At 39.7% G+C, this 26107-nt stretch overlaps 1 protein-coding gene across 4 annotated transcripts in view; it reads right to left on the bottom strand.

Moving 5' to 3' along the window:
* Nucleotides 1-26107, bottom strand: part of EPS8 (epidermal growth factor receptor pathway substrate 8) — a 126741-nt gene that overhangs the window by 46946 nt on the left and 53688 nt on the right. For all 4 annotated transcript variants that reach the window (XM_054282172.1, XM_054282175.1, XM_054282173.1 and 1 more), the window contains 2 exons: nucleotides 2182-2272; nucleotides 854-927 (listed from right to left, as the gene is read on the bottom strand). In XM_054282172.1, coding sequence (XP_054138147.1) covers nucleotides 854-927; nucleotides 2182-2243 — 136 coding nt within the window. In that variant the 5' untranslated portion in view covers nucleotides 2244-2272. The remainder of the gene's footprint in view (nucleotides 1-853; nucleotides 928-2181; nucleotides 2273-26107) is intronic.

Below are 26107 nucleotides of genomic sequence, written 5' to 3'. Positions count from 1 at the left end.
TGACACATGACCATCCCACAATGTTTGATATGAAAAAGCTCAGAGAGAAATTTTAAAAGCTCACAAAGATTAAAGGACATAGCTAAGACACTGATACTGCCACACTGTTCAGACCATAAACTCCTGAAAAATTATGATGATAACATAAAATGAAAAAGGAATCACAACACTCTCATAAAGAAATAATAATCTGCTAAGAGTTTTTTCGCAATGTCCCTTGCTGGTTTCTGTTGCCACCTATTATTTCTGTCAACACTTGCAATCAGTTTGCTGAGTGAAGCCACACAGGATGCAGAAATCACTCTTTAAAATTATCAGCTCAGAATTTTCCTCAGTTTTGGTTCCTGCCTTTACCACCATGTCAAGAAACTGACATAGCACTAAAACAAAGCAAATTTGAACTTAGATTGATTCAATATTTGGGTTGAATATTAGGAATTCTTGTGTCAAAGAAGAAGAATGCTGTAAGTGCCTTTTCTGCTAGCAGGAGATGAAGCTGGGGAGGGAGGGAGGTACAGGAGGAATAAAACCCCACAAGGGTTTAAGCACAGCTAAACCCTTGAATGCCTTCTCCCTGGTGCTTAACTTAGCTATAGGATCACTCTGAGTTTTGTGATGAATGCTGCCTGGAAAATGAGCAGGTGGGAGCTTTCTTCCTAGTAAACTGAGCATTTTCTAGTTTGCTTTAGCAGGAATAAAACCACTTTGTTTTTCAGTTCAGTTGACAGACACACCCATGTGTATGTACATACACTTTCAGATTGATATGTGTAAAATATTTCCACCACCACACCACAATCACTATTTAAACAGCAACTTAGCACAGAAGTTTAGAGAGTTTTTGCCACCTTACCATAGAGAGCTTTTGCACTTGTTCTTGAATTCTGCTCCCTCTCTGCCTGGGCAAATGTTGGGGAGCCATAGCCACTGGAAGAAAACATTTCTGGTTATCTTCTGTATAGATATATTTGGCAGGGACTAAAAAAAACCCCCCTCCCCTTACTACACATAACTACAGCATTAGTAACAGAGAGAATGATACCAGATATTTGTTCCACACCATAAATATGAGGGAGAATGTTTCACTTGGGCTGCAGGCCCTTCTGAGCTCTCTTTTGTTGCATTAATACAACTTTGTGCACAACTGGAGTGTGGTACACAAATAAATACCACCTTAACTCCAGTAACAAACGTCACAGTGCCACAACAACAACAACAATAATAATAATGATGATGGATGATGATGATGATGATGATGATGATAATAATAATAATAATAATTTTATAGTGTATTTATATATCATATATCAATATATAGAATATAATATTGTATGTAGTGTGTATTATATAATATCTTATATATTAATATGTATAGTATATAATGCATCTTTATATATTTATATTATTATATCTATAAGACACATAATAATTTTATAATAATAAAAATAACAATAGTAATCAAGACTATGCTACAGAATTGGGTAGGATTTGAGTTTTTTCCTGCATACACAAGTGTTGGTTGCTTTTAACAATTTTAACAGCTTTTAATGAAAAACTTTAAATTACTCTCATTGTCTCACACAAACAAAAAGGCAATATGACTACAAGTGTTTCAAAAATGAGTGATATATGAGTTCACCTTAATAAGAAGCAAGAGACACCACAGATATCCTGTTCCACACAGGAATACGTGCTCCTTGGCATCAGATGGGTAAATTCCCATTAGTGCTGCGAGTGAGTCTCTGCCATGCCCCTGATACAGGGATCCCCCTCTTATCTGAAGCAAGGTAGCACTCACAGGTAGCAGCTGCTCAGTTCTCCTTCCTGGGAAACAGTCTGTTCTCACAGATGGGAGAGGCAGCCTCATCTTTAATGCATAAAAATGCATTCACTCACAGCTAACCTTAAACATCTCAGGCACACAAAGGCCTCTCTGAGTAACACAATAAGGATGTTATGGCTACAGCAATTTATTTTGCTCTTCCAGATGAGTCCATGCAGTAACAAAGCTTTCCCTTACATGAACATAAAAATATCTGTCACAGTTATTTCTTCTACAGAAAAAGCCTTTTTATAATTCCAATGGGACTACTAATTACAGCTCTATCTGAAATAAAAACCTAAAGAAGGAGGTACAATGCTATTTTGTCCATAAAAGGCAAGTCAAAGGCAAAACCTTACTTCATTTGAGGGAAGTAACTTCCATATCCACCGGGAGGGGTGTTTGATATGTGCCCATTCATTCTCACTGCCACTCACTGGGAGAAACCACCTGGGAAAAGGAAAAACAGCACATGAACTGGAGTCTCCTAAAAGATGGAGGCTGAACACAGGTGTAATACAAACCTAATGAGGAAACTATGGTTGAAATGGGAACGAAATTGCATCAACAAATTCAATTATTGTTAACTGCATCCTGGTGGTGCTGCTGTGGAACTTCTCCCAGTAGCAATTTGATAGTTATAGCTTCAAATAATTTATAATTTCGTGAACAAAGCTATTATTTTTGACACAATGGTCTTTAGGAATAGCTGTAGAAATAAAAGGCTCACTAAACAAAGAACAAGATCTACTGCAAATGTGAACAAGATGTTCCAAATGGTAACTTTATTGCTCAAGCATGCTCGATTTCAGCCCTCAATTCATTTCTTTCAAATGCAACTCTTGAAATGACCTTTTGATGCATATTCTATGAAACATATCAGCTGAATTGTTAGAAAAGATGCATTATCAAATTAAAACACAATTGTTAGCACAAAAGGAAACTTGGTTAGCTATTTTGGTACTTAAGAAAACTTCTTTTTTTTTTTTTTTTTTTTTTTTTTTTTGTTAAGCAGTGCTTAACATCCTGAAAGTTTGGCCTGCCAAATGAAACCTTTCCCATAAAAGCAGTGCTGAACAGGCCACGATAAAACACTTTAAAAAATTCTCCCTTTAATAACACGTCCATTGAAGTTAAAACTAGCTCTGGAGAGTGACTTTCATAACCCTTTCATATTCAAATTTACCATGGGCAAACACTCTTTCATTTACATATATACATGAATAATATAAATTTGAATATTTCTCTACATTTCAGTCACACTGCAGAGCAGTCAGAAGTGTACCAGATCAAATTTGTACCTAGAAAAATCTCTGTTTCCAAAGCAAGAACAGCCTGCTCTGTTTGCACTAGAGCTGCCTTGCAGCCAGCTTTTCCTCTGAGGCTCTAATTCATCTCACTGCCCCACATTCACTGTTCTCCTCTTGTTTGACAAAAAAAGCAGCAGCTCTTTGACCTGCCAGTGTCCATTGAGTGCCCACATGTATTCTGCTCCTTCCTTCTTCCATGCAAAAAGACAACAAAAATCTGTGCTGAGCTCTAAATCCATCAGTCAGTTCAAGAGACAAACAAGCTTTGGTGATCTTTGGTGCTGAGGGCACAGTTTTTATACATTTCTGAGGAACAAACCCCTGATGCAGTTAGCAAAACTAACTAGAACAGCGTATTTGTTGGTGTATTAGACATGCCAAGAGAAATGATGTATTTGTATTTGAGGTGTATTCGTATTTGAGGTGTATTTGACATGCCAAGTGAAATCCTGTGCAAGGATGGTGTTTTTCGTGGGTATATACTTGCTACTTTGACTTAGTGTATATATTTTTATTATTATTATTATTTTAAATTTCTTTAAATTTCTTTCAAATCTCAGCTCCTTGCAGAACCTCTTTAGTGACACAAGCACATTTTGCCCCAGAAATACACCACATATCCAAACTGGTAGCCAGTCTGGCTGCTCTAAAACTCTTTTTACGGAGTGTAGTCGTTAACAGCTGTCTCCAATAAATTACCACCCATGTTGAGTGCTGCTCAATTCATTAGCAATTACAACCTTTGGGAAGCATCCTGGAATCATCCCATGACTTGAAAGGATACAAGTGTTCATTTTCTCAGCAGAATTTGCCAGCTCACTGTCCACTCCCTGTTTCAGCTCAGAGTGCCCCTCTCCAGCCCAGGCTGCCTCTGAGCTCTCCACCACTTCCTATCAGCTGTTAATTCTTATCATCATCTGCATCCAAGCTCAATTTGCTGCCCTGCTTAGCAGTTTCCCCTGTGATTAACTTCCATAGAGTCACCACATCCAAAACACACAAATTATCCCTGCTGCTGTTTGGTGTCCCCACTTAACTTTCCATCCACGCATTGTTTAAGATAGCACTCATTGAATAATTCTGTTTGTCATAATCTTTTTTGATTTGTAGTCTTTTTCATAGGCCTATTTGTAACAGATTCTGCAACTATCTGTCTTAAAGTGAGATCTGGGGGGAGAAAACCCCTTGGTTCAAGACTTTCTCAGAATAATTCCACTGCTCTGACATCTTAATCTGACAAATGCTTGGTTTGTATTTGTATTCACTCAGTTTTATGGAGGTGGTGAAGCAGATATTTTAAGTAGAAGGAATGTAATATATTAGAATGCAATGTATTAGAATTTCAAGCTTCAGCCTTTGAAGTCAGCATGACACACTGAGTTTGAAAGCAGCCAGACAGCTGAGCAGCAGATATTCACATTGGGGAAAGAAACCATCTCTCATGACTAAATACCTGCCCACTGTAAGGCACAACACCACTTAAATACAAAAAGCTTCAGAATTATGTCTTGAATGAAGAGATGCTGAAAATCTGAGGTCAAAAATTTTGACTTTTAAAATTAAAAAAAAAAACCAAGCAGCTTGTTCTGCCAAGCAAACACAAAAATTTTAGTCAGCTTTAGCTGATATGCAAACAAAACACCACTTGCTATTAGATAGTTGAGTAAAACCAACAATATTTCCTGTCCCTCATGCAATTTTCCAGTGCTTCTGAAATTCCAGCACTTCTACCTTGACATGACACTTTCAATGTGACTACAATTTCATGCAGTGCTTCTGTCACTTGATTCAAGGGACCTCCAGAATGTGAATACAAACAAAGCCTTTACTATAATCATTTATAATTAGTCCAAATATTTACAACAGCATCAAAAAGCCGCTTGTGACTCCCCAGAATTATCACACAATTGGATCTCATTCAACCTAAATGTTTCATTAAAAAAAAATTTAGAAAAATGCTTTATTTTTTTTTTTATTAAGTGCATGATGAAGAAAAGTGAAAAACCACAAAAGGGTAACAGTATGTGCAGGGCTTTATTATTGCCTTGTACAGCTTTCTCTGCTGTGTTTCTCATCTCAAATGCTCTTTCATCTCTTACAACCAGTCAGTCCTGCAGCAAAAGTCACCCCCTGCACACTGCAAAGCCATTGTCAACCAGGAGTCATTAATAAACTCCCCTTCCTCTTTAATCCTCCCTTTCACCCCAGCCCAGCAGTGCACAGCAACCTCCACTGGTGTCCCAGACTTCAAAATAAACATCCTTCACAATTAACTGTAAGATCCCTCTTCAATTAGGCCTGAAGTATCAACAGTTTAATTGTGAATATGGCCAAAAATGGTCATGTCTCAGGATCCCGAAAAAAAGAAATACATACTCATGCCTGCTCGGAAAAAGAAATATTGTAAACCAGGAAAGCTAAGTAAGATTTCAAGAAGAGAAGAATAATAGGAAAATAGATAAAATAATAATAATAATATAAATATAATGATACTTTAAGTTTACTAAAATAATATATAATTAAAACAAGTTTAAAATATTTATAAATATTATTTTTATAAAATATTTACAAATATTTTCTTTTGAAAAACAAACAAAAAAATCCACAATATTGTCTCAACAACAACAAAAAAAATCCACCTAGGACTTCCCTGCCGCCATCTGCTTTATTTTTGAAGAGATGTTGATAGTCAGGAGCTCTGTAAATGACAAGGGCCCAGCCTTTATAGCAGAGAAACCATTTCTGAGACAGATGTACTTTTGTCCTTCAGCAGTTACAGGTGGTAATCCCAAGCATGGGGAGAATCATGCCAGTGTACAACATGATTCTATCAGTCATGAACACTGTTTTTAAAAAAAAAAAAAATTACTCTTTGTCTTCCCCATCTTGTAGCACGGCAGCCTCATGAAAACAATGCAATTTATGTGGCACATCAACAGCTCACATGTCCTGCCATGGCGTTTGCTAATAAGAGTTTGAAAATAACAAAATCTCCCATGTTATTTTAAAAAAATAACCCAAAACACCTTTCCCAGAAAGGCAGAGCTGCATCATTAGAGCAAATTAGATATTTTAGAGCCTGGTGCTCTTTTCCACTCATCCTGAAGTGATCAGTCCCACCCAGAGGCAGATCACAATATCATATGGAAACCAAAAGAGAAACAACCTAATGATGTGGATATTTTAGAAATGAAGGAGGGGGAAGGGCTAAGGAGAAAAGGATGCAAAGGAAAGCCAATGATGGCTGGAATGATCATTGTATACTGATTAGGAAAATGTTATTGTTATCATGTATGCCCCAAACCCCCCAAAATTCTCCCCAGGCAGAGCACAGGCTGTAACTGCAGCCTAAACAAAAGCAATGGGCATTACAAGGTAACACCATTCCCTGGTGAGTGCAGCAATGTCAGATAAGGACACTCTCTCTCCACCCTTCCCCTTTCAAAAGTATTACGGAAGAACAAAACAACAGGAAAAAAAAAAATTTAAAAAAAAATCCATGTGCTCATGGCTCACTGTGCATTCAGTAAAAATGCCTCTCACTGCTGACCTGCAGAATGTACAAAAACTGTTTAGCTTGCTGTGTCACTTGCCATTTTTCATCTGTTTCTTCTCAAACCTCATTCTGTTCACCCGCACACAACTTTCCCTCCTGGCGCTAAATTTTCAAACAGCATCTCCTGGCGTCTACCTTGCTGTTCTGACCCATCACTCTCCTATCTGCATCTTCACTCCAGCCCCAGATTTTACAAATGGGAAGCTCCTGGCAGAAACACATCCTGTGGAGCCAGCTGAAATGTGGCTGCTGCCCTCTGCTTTGGGACTTGCTTCAGAGCACAGCCAAGAGCAAAACACGAGTTCTGCTGCTTGCTGGACATCTTGCCTGCAGATAAACACCAAAATGCACATGGATGCATGAGTAAGTGATACTTCTGAAATGATCCCTGGGGATTTTCCAGCCTCAGTGCACTGATACCAGAATTTCTCTGAGAAAAAACTGCCTTTGGTTGAGCTGGCAGCAGCTTTGCTCTGTAATGTTTTCAGTTTCATGTTAAGCAGGCTGGAGCATCCAAAAGCTGGTAGAAAAGATGACAGCAAAAAAACAATGCAGAAAATTGAAAGCCAGGCCCTACAAGTGCTGCAGTTTGAACACAAAATAAATTAACTTGATTCCCCACCACTGTGAGTGTTGTCCCCTTTGCCTCTCAAGCCACTCTATATTTATTGATATTTATTTTTGAAGCTCTCTGAGTTGTATACACTCCAGTATTCACTCCTATGTCCAAGCACCAGAAAATAAGTTAATAAAACAATTTTGAAAATGCTGTTTCCTTCAGGACCTCTCTGCATTCAGAGCAGTTGTCCAGCACGACCCTTAGCACTAATCACACTGCATTTAGTTTATGCAAATCTGCACTTTGTTGCATCCTGGTTTTAGGTTTTAGTGCTGGATGCAGTGTTAACTAGCTGGGGTTCCTGCTAAAGAAACCTGGAGGTGGGAAGGAAAGGGCTGGATGTGTCTCCCTCTCCTGCCTGAGTTTTACTCCTTATAGAAAGCTGAACTTCAGCTTTCTATAAGGAGTAAATAATAAATATTTTAAAATAAATTTAAATAATTTTAATAAATAAATAAATAATAAATATTCAGCAATAATAAATATTATTTACCTGTTTGTGAAAGGGGTCACGGGGGTAGAAGCATTTCAAGCAATTAAAGACAGTGACAGACAAAAAGACAAAAAACACCACTCTGTCCAGGCAGGGGACAGGGACAGGGCACACAGAGTGCCCAGGAGGGATTTGTAAATGAATTCTCATCCTTCTCCACAGTGCAGTGTAGCAGACAAGCTGGTTTTGCCAGCTTCAGGAAGTGTTTTGATTTTCACTGACACTTTCTGAAATCCAATACTCTTCCCTGAGTCCCTCACTGAGGAGGAGTTTGCTAAATTCATTAGCAGCACTCCTTTCAGCAGGAGGGAGAGGATAAATTTATTAGAGAAAATTTGTGGTCATAATTATCAACCAAAGTAGATAAAGGCCTGTCTTTAGAACAGAAATTGCTATCTAAAAGAGAAGATTTCCATTGGAAAAACCAAGATTAAAAAAATGCCCTAGAAGTCTTCTTTTTCCTACTATGGTATTTCCCAGTGATTCACTGTTAAAGAAATATTCTAACAATACAATTAAGATGGCTATCTTTTATTTTCAGAAAGGGAAGAAATATGGAGAGCAACAGGAAGAACTGAATGAATAACCCTCAGACCATGCTCATAGACTTTGCCCTTATTATTGCCACACTAATAAAGACCCTGCTTGAAAACAGGTTCTTACTCTGGCATGGCAACTTATTTCCATCCCTTTCAGGTCTGGGCCATGATTTATAATTAACCATATTGAAAGAAAATAAAATAGCTCTACAGATACAAAAGCTTCAAAGACTTAAAATCCCCATTGCAACAAAGGAACGTTAATAAATATGCCAAGCACTGAAGCCACCACTCACTGCTATTTTTAATTAGAGAATTAACCACCTCATCTAAAGCAATGTTAGTATTAATTACCAAGATCAAGATAATTATGCAGCCCTTACAGAATGTATCACCACAGCTGGAATGTCTTGTATAAAAGATAGGATAAAAAAAGCAACCCAAAAATCCAAATAAAAAACCTTCCCTACATACAGAGCAGTCCAAAGAGGAAGGGGTTTATGACATATGAAGGAATTTGTAGAGGAAAGTAGAAAAAAGGGATTATAATGCACCATCAAAAACAATGTTTTTGGTGAGTCTGTGTCAAGTAGAGTACTGAGCTGGCAAGAGACACCATTTTTACTCATAAATCCCAATTACAATGTGCCTACAACACACTCATTATCTTCACTTGAAAGGATGTACAAAAACATGTCCTGGTTTGGGGTTTTGGTGGGTTTGTTGTTTGCAGGGCTCTTTTTTTTTTTTTTTTTTGGTTGGGGTTTTTTTTTTGTGTTTTGTTTTATTAAAATTTTAATTTTTTTAATAAAACACAAGCTGCCTTGAAACTGCTGACTAGTGAATTCTGCTGACCCAGCATAGAAACCACAGCTGTATCTCCCTTCTTCATACTCCCTGATTTTTTTCTCTCCTTATTTCTTTTTATTCTTTGAAACATCCTACTTCAAATGAGATCATTAGATTTCAAAAGATGGCACTCCAGACACTACTTTGAAATTCAGTTTGCAGTACACATCCAACTTTAAAGCCACCACTTTAGAAATGGAAACTGCTAAAACTTTTAAACTATATAAAGATTAATAAGATAATGTCTTTAGGTGTTGTTTTAGATAAAGTTTTCCTCCCATTCTGGCCAAAAAATGAAAGAATTTCCAACAGTTAAAAAGTTAAACAAGTTAAAAAGCTGCTGCAAGTTGCCCAAAAGAAACTGGTTTAACCACCTACCCACATTTATTAGCCAGTTAATAACTGTGCCATGACAATATTAAAACTGGCGTGGTACAGTTCATAACAAAAGCTGAACTGAAACCAAATAATGACATACTCCAACCAGCCTGTAAAAACTAACATGAAGGAGGAGGAGGGGAAAAAAAGGCAGGAACACTCTTCAATACCTCTCTAATTTGGTTTAATAGAAATGTGGCAAGATTTAATTTTTGTTTTCACAAATTTGCTTTCTTCAGTTTTGGTGAAGATATTGAAGTCCATTGGTTACTCACACTAAAAAACAATTTTTATGTGTCTGTAGTAGGTTACAATTTTGAATTAAACAAGGCCAAGTGGAGTAGGAGAAACATCCACTTAGGCTCCAAACCATTGTGGACCACCCACTGATGGCACTCCTTGATGATTTAGCTTTGTCTATTGAATATTCATCACTTTCACCAGTAAAGTGCTCTGAATGCAAACTAACATGTATCTGGAAGGCCTCAAACTTTGCTATGGCAAGGGCTCATGCTGCATGTCTTACTGGAAGACTTAGATTTTCTATATGGTACTCAAAAAAAAAATTAAAAAGGCAGCTTGCGTGCAGTTCAGTGAAAATAGAAACCACTCTGTTTAATAAAGGTGAACAAAAAGGTACAATTGAAAAGTTTAAAAGTTATTGATCAGACCACAACAAATCAGCAATGCTGAGCAAAAGCTCACAGTGGAACTCAACAGCAAATCGAAAAGTTTAATTTTAAAACTTAATAAATAAGCGCATACTATTCTAATGATGCTGACTAACTCTTCAAACTTCCCTGACTCAAATAATGTGCAAACAAGGTTTCACAAGACTGATATGCAAATCCTCATGACTTTAGGAACTCAATCTGAACCAAACATCACCAATAAAAGTTTTGGGGATTAAACAAGTTTTTAATGCCAGAAAAGGCAGCAGAGTATTCATATTCTCAGAATTAATTTAAAATATTCCCCCAATATTGTCAAAGTACTTGTAACATCATGTGTATATTCAAGTATTAAATTAACACATGATTCCTAGAAGGTATTTGAATTAATTGCAAGCCTTGTCAGCAAGCCTCTAAAAGGGACCAGGTTTTCACTTGTCATACACACATAAAGCACATAAAGAGAAGAATTGTTCCTAAAGATGTGGTTGTGAAGCTGCAGTGAACAGCAGCAGCAATGGCAATAGCTGGGAGTCAAACTGAAGCTGATTCATGGACACTTTTGGCAGAGAAATGGGTGTTTTCTTTAAAACTTGCCCTCTCTTACAGAAATCTTTTTTTTTTTTACAAACTCTGAGGCCTACAAAAGCTGCTTTATCTTGAACCTACAGGAGAAACTGCTCCTCCTGAGTAGCCATCCGGGTCAGTACCTGTTGTATTTTTCATTACTAGGAGGAGACACCATGAGAAGGGGCCTGGATGCATAGTGTCCACGTGGTAACAACAAGCCCATAGAGATCCCGAAAATCAGGCAGAAGAGAGAAAAAGCAGGGAAAGCCAATAAATTTTTCAATAAAGCTGGAGGATAAGTTGCACTATAAGCTATTTTTAACCCTAGAAGCAGCAGTCACTGACTTTTACAAACAACAAATTTGTTCAATTTTCCCATCTATGAAAAAAAAAAGCCCATAACACCATCATCAGACCAACTGAGATATTCAATTTGATGCAGTGAAAAAATACAATTCTTTTGTTTTCACTGAAAAATTTGCACTGGGAAAAATATTTTTCAAGGGAATATTGTTTGGTTTTTTTTCTATCTGCTTGAAATACCTTCTTGTCACCAACCAGGAAACCCAAAATCATTTCCTACTCCACAGCAGAATAAAGTAGAGACATGAGAAGAGCTATGTGACTTGTTTGCTCACACAGAAGAGTAAAGTCAAACAGCCTCTATCATGCAGCATTTCCTTGATGGTTTTTCCTTCTGAAGCATGAATCTGAAACAATAAACTTCAAGGACAGCTCCCCCTCACCTGAGGTTAAAAACAGGCATATGACTGCAGTGGGGTGTGCGACCTTCACTGTGGTCTGAGCAGCTCTCAGCACTTTCAGACATGCAATAACTCACCTGCACCCCAGTGATGCCTCAGGATTGAGCTTTTATATTTTTCAGATTCTGTACTGCTTCGGTGTGTAATTCTGAGCTCCATATTATGGGATGGTGAGCTCTGTGCACAGAGCAGGGAGACAAAACAATTCCTGCTCCAGCTGGGCACCAAGGACAAATGACCCAAATCTCAGCCCAGGAGCACAAACACCGTGGGCTGGAGAGAGAAAAACAAGCAGGGTGGGACTGCCTGGGCTAAAGCTGGAATGGGACAATGAACTGCAAGGTGCAAATGGAGCAGAACTGATCCCAGGGACAGCCCCCGTGCCCGGCCGTGCATTTTGGGGCCATTTTGGTTCATCTTGGGTGCAGCCCTGGCTGGGCTCTGGTGCTGCCCAAGGTGGATCCATAGAGGAGATCCTTTGAATAAATCCCTGCTTTATTTAACTCCATCTAGCCTCTGTTCTAAATCAGCCTTCACAAGGCACCACCAGCATCAGCTGGAGAGGTTTGTTGGGGTCACCAGAAAACTTGAGCATCGACTTTTTTTGTTTGTGTTAACGCACACATAACCCAAAAAAAACACCCCAAAAACCCCAATATATTGCAATTCAGCAAGTAAACTAAAGGCACTATCTTGTGCCTTTGTCCACATCAGGGCTGCAATTATTCAGCAGAAAGTGAGTCAAGTGTAAAAGAACTCACTGCACTGAGGTCACAGCTGACTGAAGTCACGCCCTGCCACAGCATTTACAGTGCACTTACGCAATCAGCAATTGTTTCCTGGATGAAAATAGGCTGAACAATAGCAGATCCCACAATTTGTAGGAAGGAAATAGGATTTAAACTTTTGGTGTTCCTTGCCTCTGGTTTTCTGGTTGCAATCATTTATGTTTTGCTGTACAGATACAATTTTCTCATCCATTAATCTGGGCCAAACCCTTCCTCTAGGTGCATTTCAACTCCGGGTACATACATTCAGCAAATGCCGTATTTTGGATGTTTTGTTTTGCTTTAAATTACCTGAATATAATGCATAAATATTATTATTTTCCAACTCAGTTCACAGATTCACATTTTCAAAAGCAGGCTCTGCTGTGAATGCCCAGGCTTGGCAAGTTTACAGGCTTGACTTCCAGAAGAAAAAAAACATATATACTTTAGAAAATTTTAATGCCTTTACATTCACATATTTGGTTTCCAGCAAATATCCTGTGATTAAGGATGACAAAGTTAGAAACCTTTATAAAAGATGAATTATAATCACCACAAAATATTTTTTGCCACAATTACCTCAAATGAGTGAATTTCACAAGAAAATTTTCCCCAGGAATTTGTCATTGATGGTCACCAAGCCAAATTTAACAAACTCTCACTAGAAATGGATTCTGAAATGCTACAACAAGTATTTTATTGCAATTTGCTCATTCATTCAACTGAGGCATTTTTAATGTCAAATTTGCCAAAATGCTGAGGCATTTTTAATGTCAAATTTTCTTCAAACTAATGTCAGATAGTGTGGGACAGAAGCCCAAGATACCTTGCCCCCAGGAAACCTCAGTGGAGCTGTTGGACTTTTTGGAAAACTCCCACAGGTTTTGAAGGAAGACAATTTTCAAAAATCTTTCTGAACATGGATTTAATGCTCTGCAATTTCTTCTATTAGAAATAAATGTGTGTGAAGTAAGTGTGGGTGGGAAGGAGAAAGGGAAGGAGCTAAAAGCCATATGAGGTAATGCTTTTTGGTCCTTTTCTGCTTGGAGGAATGACAGAAGAGACTGGGGAGATTTGACTGCTCCATTCACTTCCAACCTCTCAAAAATTGTTCTAGATGTGATTCTTGTGATTTTACCCACTATTTAAGAAGCAGTCATCTAAAATCTTCCTTCACGTTACCCTCCCATGGACCTCAAAAAGGTTGAATAATCAACCTTTATTATTAATATAATAATAAACCTTATTAATAATACAAATATTAAATTATTAGTAATAAACCGTATAATTAACCTGAGACCCTGCTGCTCCAGGGTGCTGCCAGGTATTGAAGAGCAATGACACAGCAGCACAGTGAGCTGCAGCTCCAACTGGAATTAGAAGAATTATCCATGGAGACAGTCCTTACAGCAATGAATGTTACCTTAAAAACTATTTTCCACAACACCCTTATCCTCCTGGCTACACCCATGTGGCCAGAAAACATCAGAGATGTTAGAGGGAAGGGAGCCATAGAAAAATTTTGAGGGACACAGCTACAAACAATAAAAACAGAGCTTCATCACACATTCTAGGCAACTAAGAAATGATGCTGCTCATTATAAAACTATTCCAGTTCCTCACCAAAGAGTAAATTTTGTTCATAGAGCTCTGAGTTGCCCAAACTAGAATACATTTTCTGTTCTGTGAGATTAAGAAGTGTATTTTCCCCTTTTCCAGAAGGCACACTAGATAAACTTTAAACTTGCAGCCAGTTTCAAAGGAAAAATATTTGTCCTACACAAAGCCTCTATTCAGTGTCCCTGTTTTTATTACAGTAAGAAAAATAGCTGTGCCCTGGGTAATTTGTTCATGTATGCCAATAAAAGCACATTGGAGCAGGGCCAGCACTTCTAGCAAGCTCCCAAAGACTTCTGAAGTCCTATGAAAAGCAGAACTTTTTTTTTTCTCTACTTATCCTTTTTCTATTTGCCATTCCCAGAACTTAGTAGTTGTTTCCATTACATTTGTCTTTATGTTACTGTGAGAAGCAATTGAAAGAAAAAGTAAGACTAAAGAATGAACCCAAGGCTTTTATGAAGCCCTTGTACCAAAAAGAGCTTTCAGATATTTTCATACAATGTTTCAAATGTTAAGGAGGCACTGTTCTGAACTCCATGCTGTTCAAAAATTACTAAAAAGGCTAAAGTATAGTCACATTTTAGACATATAAAGAATTAAGAAGCATACTGACATAAATACTCAGATTTCTATGATTTCATTAAGAAATCTGATCAAGAAACTTGCTGCTGATCTAAGGCAGGTCTGTGACAGACTCAGAGTGAAAAAAGAGCTTGGACCAAATTATTGGGAAGTTATTCAGGACAAAGCAATTGCCTGTTCATGGGTGCTTCCCCAAAACTCAGTGTTTTTTGAAACAGCTTCCAAAACAATCACAGAAATGGGGCTGAGAAGGAAGGAAGTAATCTCACAACCTTAAGGCAGGAGCAATTGTGCCAAGGTAATTCCCAAAAAGTAGTACTTCCCAACCTCTTCCTTGGGCCTCTAATGATGGAGGCTATCAACCAAGCCTGGGGAAACCCAGGGTCTCATTAGCCTTATTCTGAAAAAGGCCCTGGGTTTCTTCTCAATAAATAATCTAAATCTAAGGTTCTTCTCAATAAATAATCTAAATCCATGTTGCAGTTTCAACTCACCTGACACTGCTTCTCTCCACAACACACCCACAACTACACTAGATTCTTAATTTTAAGGGGAAAAAAGGTAACAAAATGCATGAAGTCAGTGTTAAACCAGGCTTATAAAAATATCCTATTCCTCTGTCTTGTTTGATCAGGAATATTTGGCTTGCTGCTACCTCCCCTCTCTTGCAGAACTTATCACTCACATCAGCAATGGGCCCACAAGGACTTTGTCTCATGCGGATCATCTCATGTGTTTTTCCAGCTAGGCAATCCAAAGTAAGCAGATGTCAACTTCTATTTTCCCTCAGGAGCCCACGAGGCAAGTTTCAGGGGGAACAATATAGCAGTTACTTCATCTATATATTATCTTTCATTATCTCAGTGTTTTTCTAAGCCATATCCCTTTGCTTCTTGAACTTTGCATAACCTCTACTCTTTCCTCATATTGTTTAATGCAGCCTTATGCTCTTCTCCTCCTTTTCCTTTTTTTCATGCACATTTACAGCAGACTGTCTGGAAAAGAAATAAAGTTATTCAAGAAAAAATAATTCAAATGTAGACTCAAAAATAGTTCCTGACATTGTACAAAGTCTTTAAGATGGGGACTCAGCTTGCCATCCACCCTATGACTGTCCTTCATCTCCTGTCAGATTGGGTTGGATGATCACTTAGAAAATTAACACTGACAATTATAAATACTGCCTTTCCCAACAGAGACACCAAAAGAATTAGAGGTAGGATTTTTATTTCTTTTTTAGTGGTGATAATTTATATTTCCCCGCTATTGCATTAAGCTTTCTGAAAACTCATTCACAGACAGTTTAGGTGAAATGGCAGAAGCAATTACTGCTTTAATTGGCTGTGACCTCTTTCTGCCTTTCCATGGATGCAAAAACATTGACATTGAAATCTCAATTGCTTTGTAGGTGCCAGTGTGAAATCCAGGGAAGAGAAGCAAGCTGCAACTTGCAGCAGCTGAGGTTATGGCCCAAATAAGATCCAGCACAAAGATGAGGTATTTTAGTAAGACAGCTGGAAGGTTGTCAGATGTCCCACCTTTCTCCATCCACAAAGAGCTTAAACAGTCCCCAGATCTTGGGTTTTCTATGGCTGAGATGACCCCAAGGTATTACAGAGTCTTTTTCCCCAGCCCTGTGATCAAAGAAGAAGTCAGGATTCATCAGTTCCAGTTTTCAAGGTTGTTTATTTTCCCTTATCTATCACACTTTTTCTGACTTGCTGAGATCTGTCCAGCAGGTTGGTTTGTGGCACAGTCCCTGCCCTTGGGGTGGTGTTGGCTTTTTCTACTAAGAACTGCATGTATTTTATTTACAATAATTTCCAATACCTATCACCTATGTTAGTCTGTCTCTGCTCTAAACCAATCCAAAAGTGCCACCATCACAGCAGAAGATGGAGGACAAGAAGAAGAAGAAGAAGAAAGACTGGACATGCCCAGATTCCTCCATCTTGCCTCTTGAACCCCCATTCTAAACCCCCAAAATTCTACTTTTCCACCCTGTGACAAATTAACTATCATTCTACTCAAACCCTTGTGGCTTGTAACTCCTCACACAAAGTTGGAAATTGCTTCCATGGGGTAAAATCCGAGGCACAGGTGTTTGTGACTCTGTGCCAAGGTCTCTGAGCTCCCTGCCAGGGTCTGGAGTCCTCCAGGGCAGCCAGAGCAATGTCCTGGGTTCCAACACATCCCATGTGTGGGTCTGGCTCTGGGTCACACTGAGCCACCTTCCCCAGGAACAACCCCATGGACCATCCCAGGATTCACCTGCTCCAGGGATGCTGTGGCTGTTTCCTCCTCTGCCACACAGCAGGGATGGAGGGAGCCAAGCCACACACAGGGATGTGGAATTGCATGGTGGGAGCAGAGCAGTCACCAAATCATTCCCTGTACTTCTCCCCAAAGGCACCTGCACAATTAATATCTACCCAGGCTGGCCAAGCCACCTTCATGCCCTTTGTTGAGGGAAAACAGCACAGCTGCAGCCCAGAGCACTGAAGGTGACATTTGGGCAAACTACACATCCAAAAAAGAAATTTGCTTCCTTTGGCATTATTCAGCTTTGTGAGTCAGTTCTTTAAAGCACAGGAACATCACAGCCAGTGCCAAGCTCTCAGGTGATGTTAATGGGAGATATTCCCATCTGTTTTCTCTGAACTAAATACGAAATAAGATCACATCTCTAATCACATTGGTGGGTCAAGATTTGCAGAAATTAGAGAGTGAGGAAGCCATTGGATTCGGCTACAAAACCATCCTCCTAAACACAAGCTTTCCAGTTTTACTGCTGGACCAGCGCCTCTTGAAAATCTAAACAACCAACCAAACCAAACCAAACTAAACCAACAACTAAAAAAAAGAAAGAAAAAAAAAAAGTGAGACACAGGATTTCTTCTGCCAGTAGAAATGCAGTGCTGAAGGCACAACAACACTGCATTTCCCCTCCTGTCACACTTGCACAACAATCCTGTCACCAGGAATTCCTCCAGAACTTTGTGAGGAGCCCTCACAGCCGGATTCTCACAGCCAGCTAAACCAAAGACAGCTTTCAGCTGGCAGCTTTGAGGCTTGCCAAAACCCATGCTTATCTGGAATACACTGAGAGCTCGTTATCTCAGGATGGGGAGAAAACTCACACAGCTTCAGGTTCCAAAAAGGGCACTTGTGGTCAATGGTCCCAAACACCCTCATTGTTTCTGAAAGGTCAAGCCCTGTTGCCCACATCTTCCTCACTGACTCTTTCCCCAGTGAAGGGCATGTACAGCTCTTTTTCTAAAAGTTCCCAGATGATTTGAATGCTTCTGCTTGAAACAGAAAACCACAGATTTTTGTAAGGGAGGGGATCCATTTCTCTACAAGCAGGGAAATCCCAACAGATGTCCCAACATTTTTCCTGCTGCCCAGATCGATTGGTGAGCACCAGGGGCTCCTGTGTAGTTCACTCCTGCCAAATTTTGGCATTATTTAGCAGATGGCTTCTTCTCAGTGTGCTCAGGGCTTTCCCCTGCCTGGCACTGGATGGTTTCACATCAGAAGCACAGGTGCTGCTTTCCAAGACTTCACCACCAACAACAGCATAGCCTCCCTCTCTGGCTCAGGCTTGGTGCAGTCTGAAAGCTCCAGAGATGCAAAACATCCTATTTGCTTTCAATTGTGAACATCCCCTTTGCTTTCAATTGTGAGCAGAAGAGGCACTGCAGCCCAGGCACAGTGATCAGACAGCTCTGGCAGGTGACAACAAGGACAAAGTGCTCAGGTGACATGAAACCAGTGGCAGCAGTGGCTCTCCTTCAAAATTTGGGGCATATATTGTACGGCACCCAGTAAAGAAATCTTAAAACAAAGAGCTGCAGCAGGTGGCACTTGCTTCCAGTGGTTACCAAACAAGACTTTGACCACTGCAAATTGTCCTGAGTACATAAAATTAGTAGGAACTTCTCTAATGATGGAGATGATAACCTCTTGGATTGCTCCTGAAATGGAAATGTGCAAACTGTGATGTCATGCAATTTGCATTTCCCTAACAGCGGGTTGCTCTTATCTAGTGTTCCTCTCCTTCTCATGTTTTAGTGCACTCCAGGGGGATATTATCCAAGAGGATAATACACAAGATGCAGAAGACTTGCAGTATAAATAGCCACATGCAGCATACAAACTAATGCCAAACTGACCACAAATGCTTTTCCAGAGATTTCCAAACCTGTCTAAGCAGAGGCAAGGAGTGGAAGAACTCTGTCACTCCTGACTCACGCTGTTGGCCTGAACACAAGAGGGTTTGTTACTCAGAAATGGCATTTGGACATCCCCTCCTCCCCAGGAGTAAAGTACAGCAGAGGAGGGAGGAAGCATCCACAGCTCCAGATTTATGGAAGAAGAAAAAAAGATTGCACAAAACCTGAGGAATCTGGGATGTGTTTCAAGCCACAAGAGTAACAAAGGAAATTGTGTGCAGCATAATGATTATTTTGTGTATTTTTGATTTATCCAGAGGGAACTGTATCTCCACAATATATTTTGCCTACTGTCCACATCCCACAGACTTCAGCTGTGCTGTTCTCTCACAGCCAGGAGTAAGGATGGGAAGAAATTTTACTTCCATTTTATTTTTCATTTCCGCTTTTTTTTAGATCCCTGATGAATTTTAATCCCCCATCTTGTTGCACATAGAAAACAGACACTTGAATAGTGATTGCTAATACAATAAGTATTTGGATCAACAGGACCACATTTACAATCGAATTACAAAAGCAGAAAAAGAAGTCCCTGGGATTTGCAGGAGACAGAACCCTGTCAGATGATGGAAATTACTTTTAAGAATTATTTGGATGAAGGGTGGAAGGGATAAAGCCACAACAGTGTATTCAGTATGAGACTTCCTGGACACTGAAAAAGTTACTGAGCACAGATAATTAGTACAAGTCAACCATGAGATAAACTCACAGCAAGGATTAGAAGGGAAAGAAACCTCTAACAGAGCATCATGACATGCAAAACAGCCTCTCTCCAAACAAAAACTTCAGTTTTCATTTTTTTTTCCTTTGTTGCAGAGATTTTCAGGGGGAGGGGTTGAAGGAACCACAGAGCAGCCAATTACCCAGCTTCCATTACTCTCTTTTAAATACTGATTTCAGAAAATTATACACCCCGAAAATCAAGGTTCTCCCATGCACCTAGATGATTCTCAGAAGAAAAAGTAATATTTGGGTGTGCAGTAGCTGGCTATTTTTGTAATCTTTAACACTCACTTCCAAATGCCTCATTCAACAATTTATTTCACCACAATATGCTCTCAGGACTAAATCTCACATTTTTATTTGAGCATTGCTGTTCACAGAACAGTCTACTCAGAATGCCCAGAATATAAATTAGCCTTTCCTGGCTAAAAATCCTAAACCACGACAGACAGCTGGCACTTTTTGAATTGCCCAAGCTAAAAAAAAAAAAAATAAAAAAAATTTAAAAATTAGAAAACATATTTAATCTTTTCAGAAATATACAACCATCCACTTCGTCAGCTAATATTGAAAAATTTCATCTTCCCCTGTCTGCTTCATACTCCCTTTTATTTGGATATGAAGTAAAAAAAATCTCAAATCACCAGTATCAGGTTGGTCAAGAGTAAAATTCAGATGCCCAAAGCTCATAGCTTGATAAACTTAAAAAAACCCCAAAAAATAGAGAATCAATGAGCTTGAGAGCCTGCTCCTGTTTGGAATTGCTAGGCCAAGCTGGAATTAACACATGGCTGCTCTGCAGTTACATCAGCTGGTCAAAAATCCAAAGATTTTTGACTGCACAGCATTTATTTCATGCACATAAAACCAAGGTGTGCATAGCTTTTAATTTTTGGCCTTTTTTTGACCATTCTACATGACCCCAGTGCCTGGGAAAGAAATTAAAAGGTAACTGTTATAACAGTACAGCTAAAACCAGCTTGGGTTGAGTGAGGGCTCCACAGAGGTAAAGCTTAATTAGTTACAGTTTAGGTCCTGAGAGACTTGGTCCCAAGGTCATTTATTACCAGGAATGAACATAAATCACTGGTTTCTATTTTTGTAGTGCAATCACCAGCACTCAAAAAGAGCTATAAGGTAAGAGAAGACCTCCACCCTTAAATAACCCTACAGGACAGACTTTATGAGTGAAAAACATGACAGAGGGTAAATATATCTGCTCAAGAAGCAGGGAAGAGGAGGAAGAGCACACACCTTGTGTGCCAAGCAAATACAAGGGGTGCAGAAGCAATGCACCTAGGAGCAGGCACAGCAATATGGCAGCTTTTGGACAGCAGCTTTTGGACCAACAAAATCCTCAGAAAAAAAACCAAACCAAAACAAAACAATATCCCCAGTTCGGACCAAAACAATCCCCAGAACCAAAAAGGGTCTTGGCCAAAGGTGGTCAGTGCACCCAGCAGTGCAGAAGGGTCTCTGTACCACAGGAACCCAAAAATGAAGGTTATACTCCACAGCTTGGACTAGATTGTTACCATGATATTTTCTAAAAAATTCCTCCACCAGGATTTTTTCCCCTGAGAAGCCTCAGAAAAGAAATGTAAACAATAATTATCTGATTGCTTGGAATGTGGTCTGGAGATGATTTACCAAGAGGTGCATCTTTGATTGGTTCCATGTAAATTGTTTTTAATTAATGACCAATCGCAGTCCAGCTGTGTCAGACCCTCTGATCAGTCACGGGTTTTTTATTATTCATTCCTTTCTCGCTTTGTGATGTATTCTTTTCTCTATAGTTTAGTGTATTTTTAATGTATAATTTCTTTTAATGTAATATCATAAAATAATAAATCAGCCTTCTGAGGACGTGGAGTCAATTCTCATCTCCCATCCCAGGAACCTCCACACTTGCATCTTTATTGCAGCCACCATCATGGCCCTAAAGGTGACTCTCACTGCACACAGGAGGCATGGCTTGGGGCCAGCACTCTCACAAACTCCCAAGGGTGATGGTGGCTGGAATAACTTGCAAAGAGGATCCTGGATTTTAAAAAAAACCCAGGTGATTTGGGAGGCTGTAACTTTGCAGTATAGTTATTAATCATACAAGGCAAAAGAGCAAAATTTTCAGTCCCTGCCTTCTGAAAATATTGACAGCTTCAGGTAACTAAGATTGAAATGACAAGATATAAAACAAGCACTAATTCCTGTGCTGATCTGACTGTCAAGCAGGTATTGGCACCATTTAAAACCATTTGTTGTTCCAAAGGCATATGAATCTTCTTCTACTTCAAGGAAAAATAAAACAACACTATGCACTAGGAGTTAAAGCACATTGGAGCACAAATCACCAGCTGTAGAATAAACACTTTGGGAGGGCACATATCATTACAGCTGAGCAATGGTGTTTATACTTGTGTGAATGCTTGCAGTAGCAACACAAATGCTGAGTTATATGAGGAATGAAAGATCAATGATTCAGTAATGTAACAAGTCATCTGCAAAATTAATATATACAAATGCATCACTAATAAAAACTATTGTTGCAGGAAGTTTTATTTTGGTGAACAGCTGGGATCACCCTGCTGTTACTGAGCTGCTCTCAAAAGGGTATAAATGAGTAAAAGTGTGTTAATAACCTATCAGAGGTGGAAAAACCTACAAGTTAATCCTTCTTTTGTAAGCTGATTCCCCTGCCGCTTGTGTAGCCTTAGCAATAAACATTTCATGTCTAGCTCTCTTTTAAGGAGAGTTACAACTAAGAATTTTAAACAACATTCATAAAAAAATACATGCCAGACCTTTATTTCTGTGATCTATCAATTAGATAGTGGATTGTCAAGACCAGCCAATATTTGAATACCAGACTATGCAAATATGTGGAGTAGCAAAATAGAGATACACACTGGACTCCTCTCCATGTTTTTGGCCCTTTTGTTTCCGAATTCTGAGTTATGCTCACCAGCTCTTTACTGCTCCTTATCTGTACTATGGTTAAATTGCAGTATAAATTGCAGAACAATTTAGGTTGGGAGTGAACTCTGGAGGTCATCTGATCAAAACAACTTGGAAGCTAGACTGAGATAGCATCTATAATCACGTACAATAATCACAATGACTTCTCAAGCCACCAGAAATGCAGCACAAACAGCTCCTGACCACAAGTACAGTAAATTCTCCCATTCTGGTCCCATGCTTGTGTCCTGTTACATCTGAACGGGATCAAGAACACAAGGAAAGGTCTTGGCAGGAGCACAGCTGCCAACCTGTGACTGAAATGCAGCTCAGCAGCATTTTAAGAAACGTGGTGTTGAGACAACCAGGCTAAGGAGGGGCAGCATGTCAGGGACACAATGCTGCCAGAACCAGAGGAGCAAGGAGGACAGCGGGATGGGTGGAAGGCAGCAGAGCATTTCTATGGAGGAAAAAAGAACAGCACAACTGGCTAACCCATGGAGAGGTTCCTGAAGCCCATTTAGTATGGCTTGCATGGTGTTGTGGTTTAGTTCCAGATCACAACCAGGTACCACAGAGCTGCTCGCTCCCTCCCTGCTCCTGGTAGCATGGGGGGGACAAGCAGAAAAAAAGGTAAAACACATGGATGGATGGATAGGATAGGATAGGATAGGATAGGATAGGAAAGGAAAGGAAAGGAAAGGAAAGGAAAGGAAAGGAAAGGAAAGGAAAAAGAAATGGATACTACTGCTACTACTACTACTAATGATTACAATGATAATAATGATTAAAATGACGATATTTTTGTATTGGAAAGTTAAGAGACACAAAGAAATAAAGCTCAAGAAAGACAAATGCTGCACAATGCAATTGCTCACCCACTGCTGGCAGATGCTCAACCTGTCCCCAAGCAGCCCTGGGCACCTCCCAGCCAGCTCCCCCCAGTTTATATACTGGCCATGACGTGCTGTGCTATGGAATATCCCTCTGGCCAGCTCGGGTCAGCTGCCCTGGCCACGCTCCCTCCCAGCTCCTGGTGCCTCTCCTGGCTGGCAGAGCATGAGACACTGCAAAGTCCCTGACTCAGGGCTGGCACCACTTAGCAACAGCCAAAACACCAGCGTGTTATCAACGTTATTCTCAACCCAGCTCCAAAACACAGCTCTGTGCTGGCTACTGGGAGGAAAATGAGCTCTCTATCCCAGCTGAAACCAGGACACCTGGTGACCCAGAGATCTCACTGCAGGAAGACACATCTGTACTGGGAGCAGCCTTGCTGCAGCTGTTTATACATTCCCCTTCACCGAGGCCTCACTGCAGGGCCACGCGGAGAAGATGAGATTGAGTTACAACGAGCTCCATCCTCTAGAGCAGTAAACTGTAGCTTAAAATTAATTTGAGATTGTTTCTCTGAGTGGCAAAGCAGTCAATGTAAAGGTAAGGATGCTTGTCTGTCAGAAAAGAAAAGATTGCTGAATGTGCAGAAGTTTGCAAGTCACCTCTCCAAGGTATGGAGAAATTGTCTGAACTCACTCCCATACTATTGACAAGTTTTGCTACTTGGAGGACAGGGGACAAAAAGAGACTGGGAAAGAACACAAATACAAATAAAGCAAATCCTAAGGGTGATCTGTAACAGCTTGAAGTGGTTTATGTCAGTGTTTAATATACAGGACAAAGTGAGGAGGTTTGTGAATTTAGAAGCAAAATCCTCATCCCATTCCTTCCCCATTTCCTTTTATATGTTGGGCGGTTGGTTTGTTTTTTGTTTCACTAATTTGATGTTTTTGAGGTCAACATTTCCTACCCAGCATGGACAATCTGTCAGGCTGCGAATTGACATAATTGCTTGGCATTAGCATAATTCATATATACATATATACAGATCTAAATAGGAGTTGTGGCACCTCAGTGTAGCCCAACGAGTCTGATTTTGTCTCTTTGGATTTGGCACACACATCCAGGCTACAACAAGGAGCTGTGCCAAATGCAACAGGCTGTGGATTATTTAATGGTTTGACCATCCTACAGCACAGTTTGTCATGGTTCCCATGTGCAGAAACAAGCCCTCTTAAGTTAACAGGCTTGAAAATGGTCGCTCTGGATAGTGCTGAAAGCGGTCTGTATTACAAGTGTGTCCAAAAGAGAGGAACAAATTTTGCTGTTCACACTTTGACCACACTGGAAAATTGAATAACTGCTTCTCCACCAGCAACAGCATCAACAAAAATGTTCTGTACAAATTCCAGGTACTTTAACAAATCACAGTTCTTAAAATGACCCACTGCTCAAAGTCCCTTGAGGTTGTAGTGGTTCCTGGCAAACTGAAAACATTTTTCCTTCCGCGCTTCCTCTCTGCAGCACAGCTGAGTGACCTTGGTGGTGGGAGGAGGTCAGCGTAGATGAGAAAAGAGTCTTTAAAAACACTGCTTGATTTTAAGTACCAAATTCACATTTTGAAGACAAAGCCAACTTAATTAAAAACATTTAAGTCTTGCAACTTAAAAGAAGCTGCAATAGTTCCAAGAACAACTATTTGAGACTCCCTGGCCCCCCAACAATCCCTTCCTGCAAAGTCAAGGAAGCAACAGCATGAACTACCTCAAAGACATCAAATTAGTGAAACAAAAATAAACAAACCAACCAAACAGCCTATAAAAGGAAAGGGGGAAGGAATAGGATGAGGATTTTTCTTGTAAATTCACAAACCTCCTCACTTTGTCCTGTATATTAAATACTGACATAAACCACTTCAAGCTTTTGCAGATCACTCCTAGGATTTGCTTTATTTCATTTCTGCTCTTTTTGTTTCCTGTTCTCCAAGAAGCAAAACTTGTCAATAGTATGAAAGTGAGTTCAGACAGTTTCTCCATACCTTGGAGAGGTGACTTACAAACTTCTGCACAGTCAGGCCTCAGCATTCTTTTCTCTTCTGACAGACAAGCGTCCTTACCTTTACATTGACTTTACCACTCAGAGAAACAATCTCAAACTAATTTTAAGCTAAATTTTATTGTATCCCACATGTGCCATCTAGACTTGGGGTGTCTCAAAATGAGAAGCTGGGCCAGAAGCCATAGAATATGTATTAAATAAAAGGAATATCTGCCCCAGACACTTAAATCCCAGTACTCAGAGGGGCTGCAGCAGCCTCCCAGGAAAACCTCTGTATCAACCCACACCCACCTCAGCTCCCTTCATTACTCCTGAACCTGTTTCTCCCTCTCTCTGCCCCCTCAGCTATCCTCATGTTAAAACATATATTTAGAAACTGGTAGCAATTATTCTGTCCAACAATCAACCTCAAATCCCAGGCCTCTTAGAGCATCCAGAGAAAATATCACTCTAGTGTAATTAATTCCCTCTATTTCCTCTTTCCATCATATCTCACTGCCTGTTTACAGCTGAGTTGCATCTTCTCATGTGCTTGCCAACAGTACCGTAACAGCCTTCTTGTACCTCTGGCCACTGGCTAAATGATGAAAATAAAGCCAAGAAAATTAACATGCACAAAAAATAGCAAAGCTAGGAATAAATGAAGTGCCTGAAAACTCTCTGCAGGTCTTGTGCTATTCTCCAGCTTGCTTCACTTCTAAGCAGGCTGATGAGTATTTTAGCACAGGTACTTTATCAGCAGCTCTAGGGTGGCAT

This window comes from Melozone crissalis, unplaced genomic scaffold (genome assembly GCF_028551555.1).
Source record: "Melozone crissalis strain CALT ecotype California unplaced genomic scaffold, PUWL_Pcris_2 ptg000033l_1, whole genome shotgun sequence".
NCBI classification, from domain to species: Eukaryota; Metazoa; Chordata; class Aves; order Passeriformes; family Passerellidae; genus Melozone; species Melozone crissalis.
The sequence above is the reverse complement of the archived record's forward strand: the minus strand, read 5'-3'. Positions and strand labels throughout refer to the sequence as shown.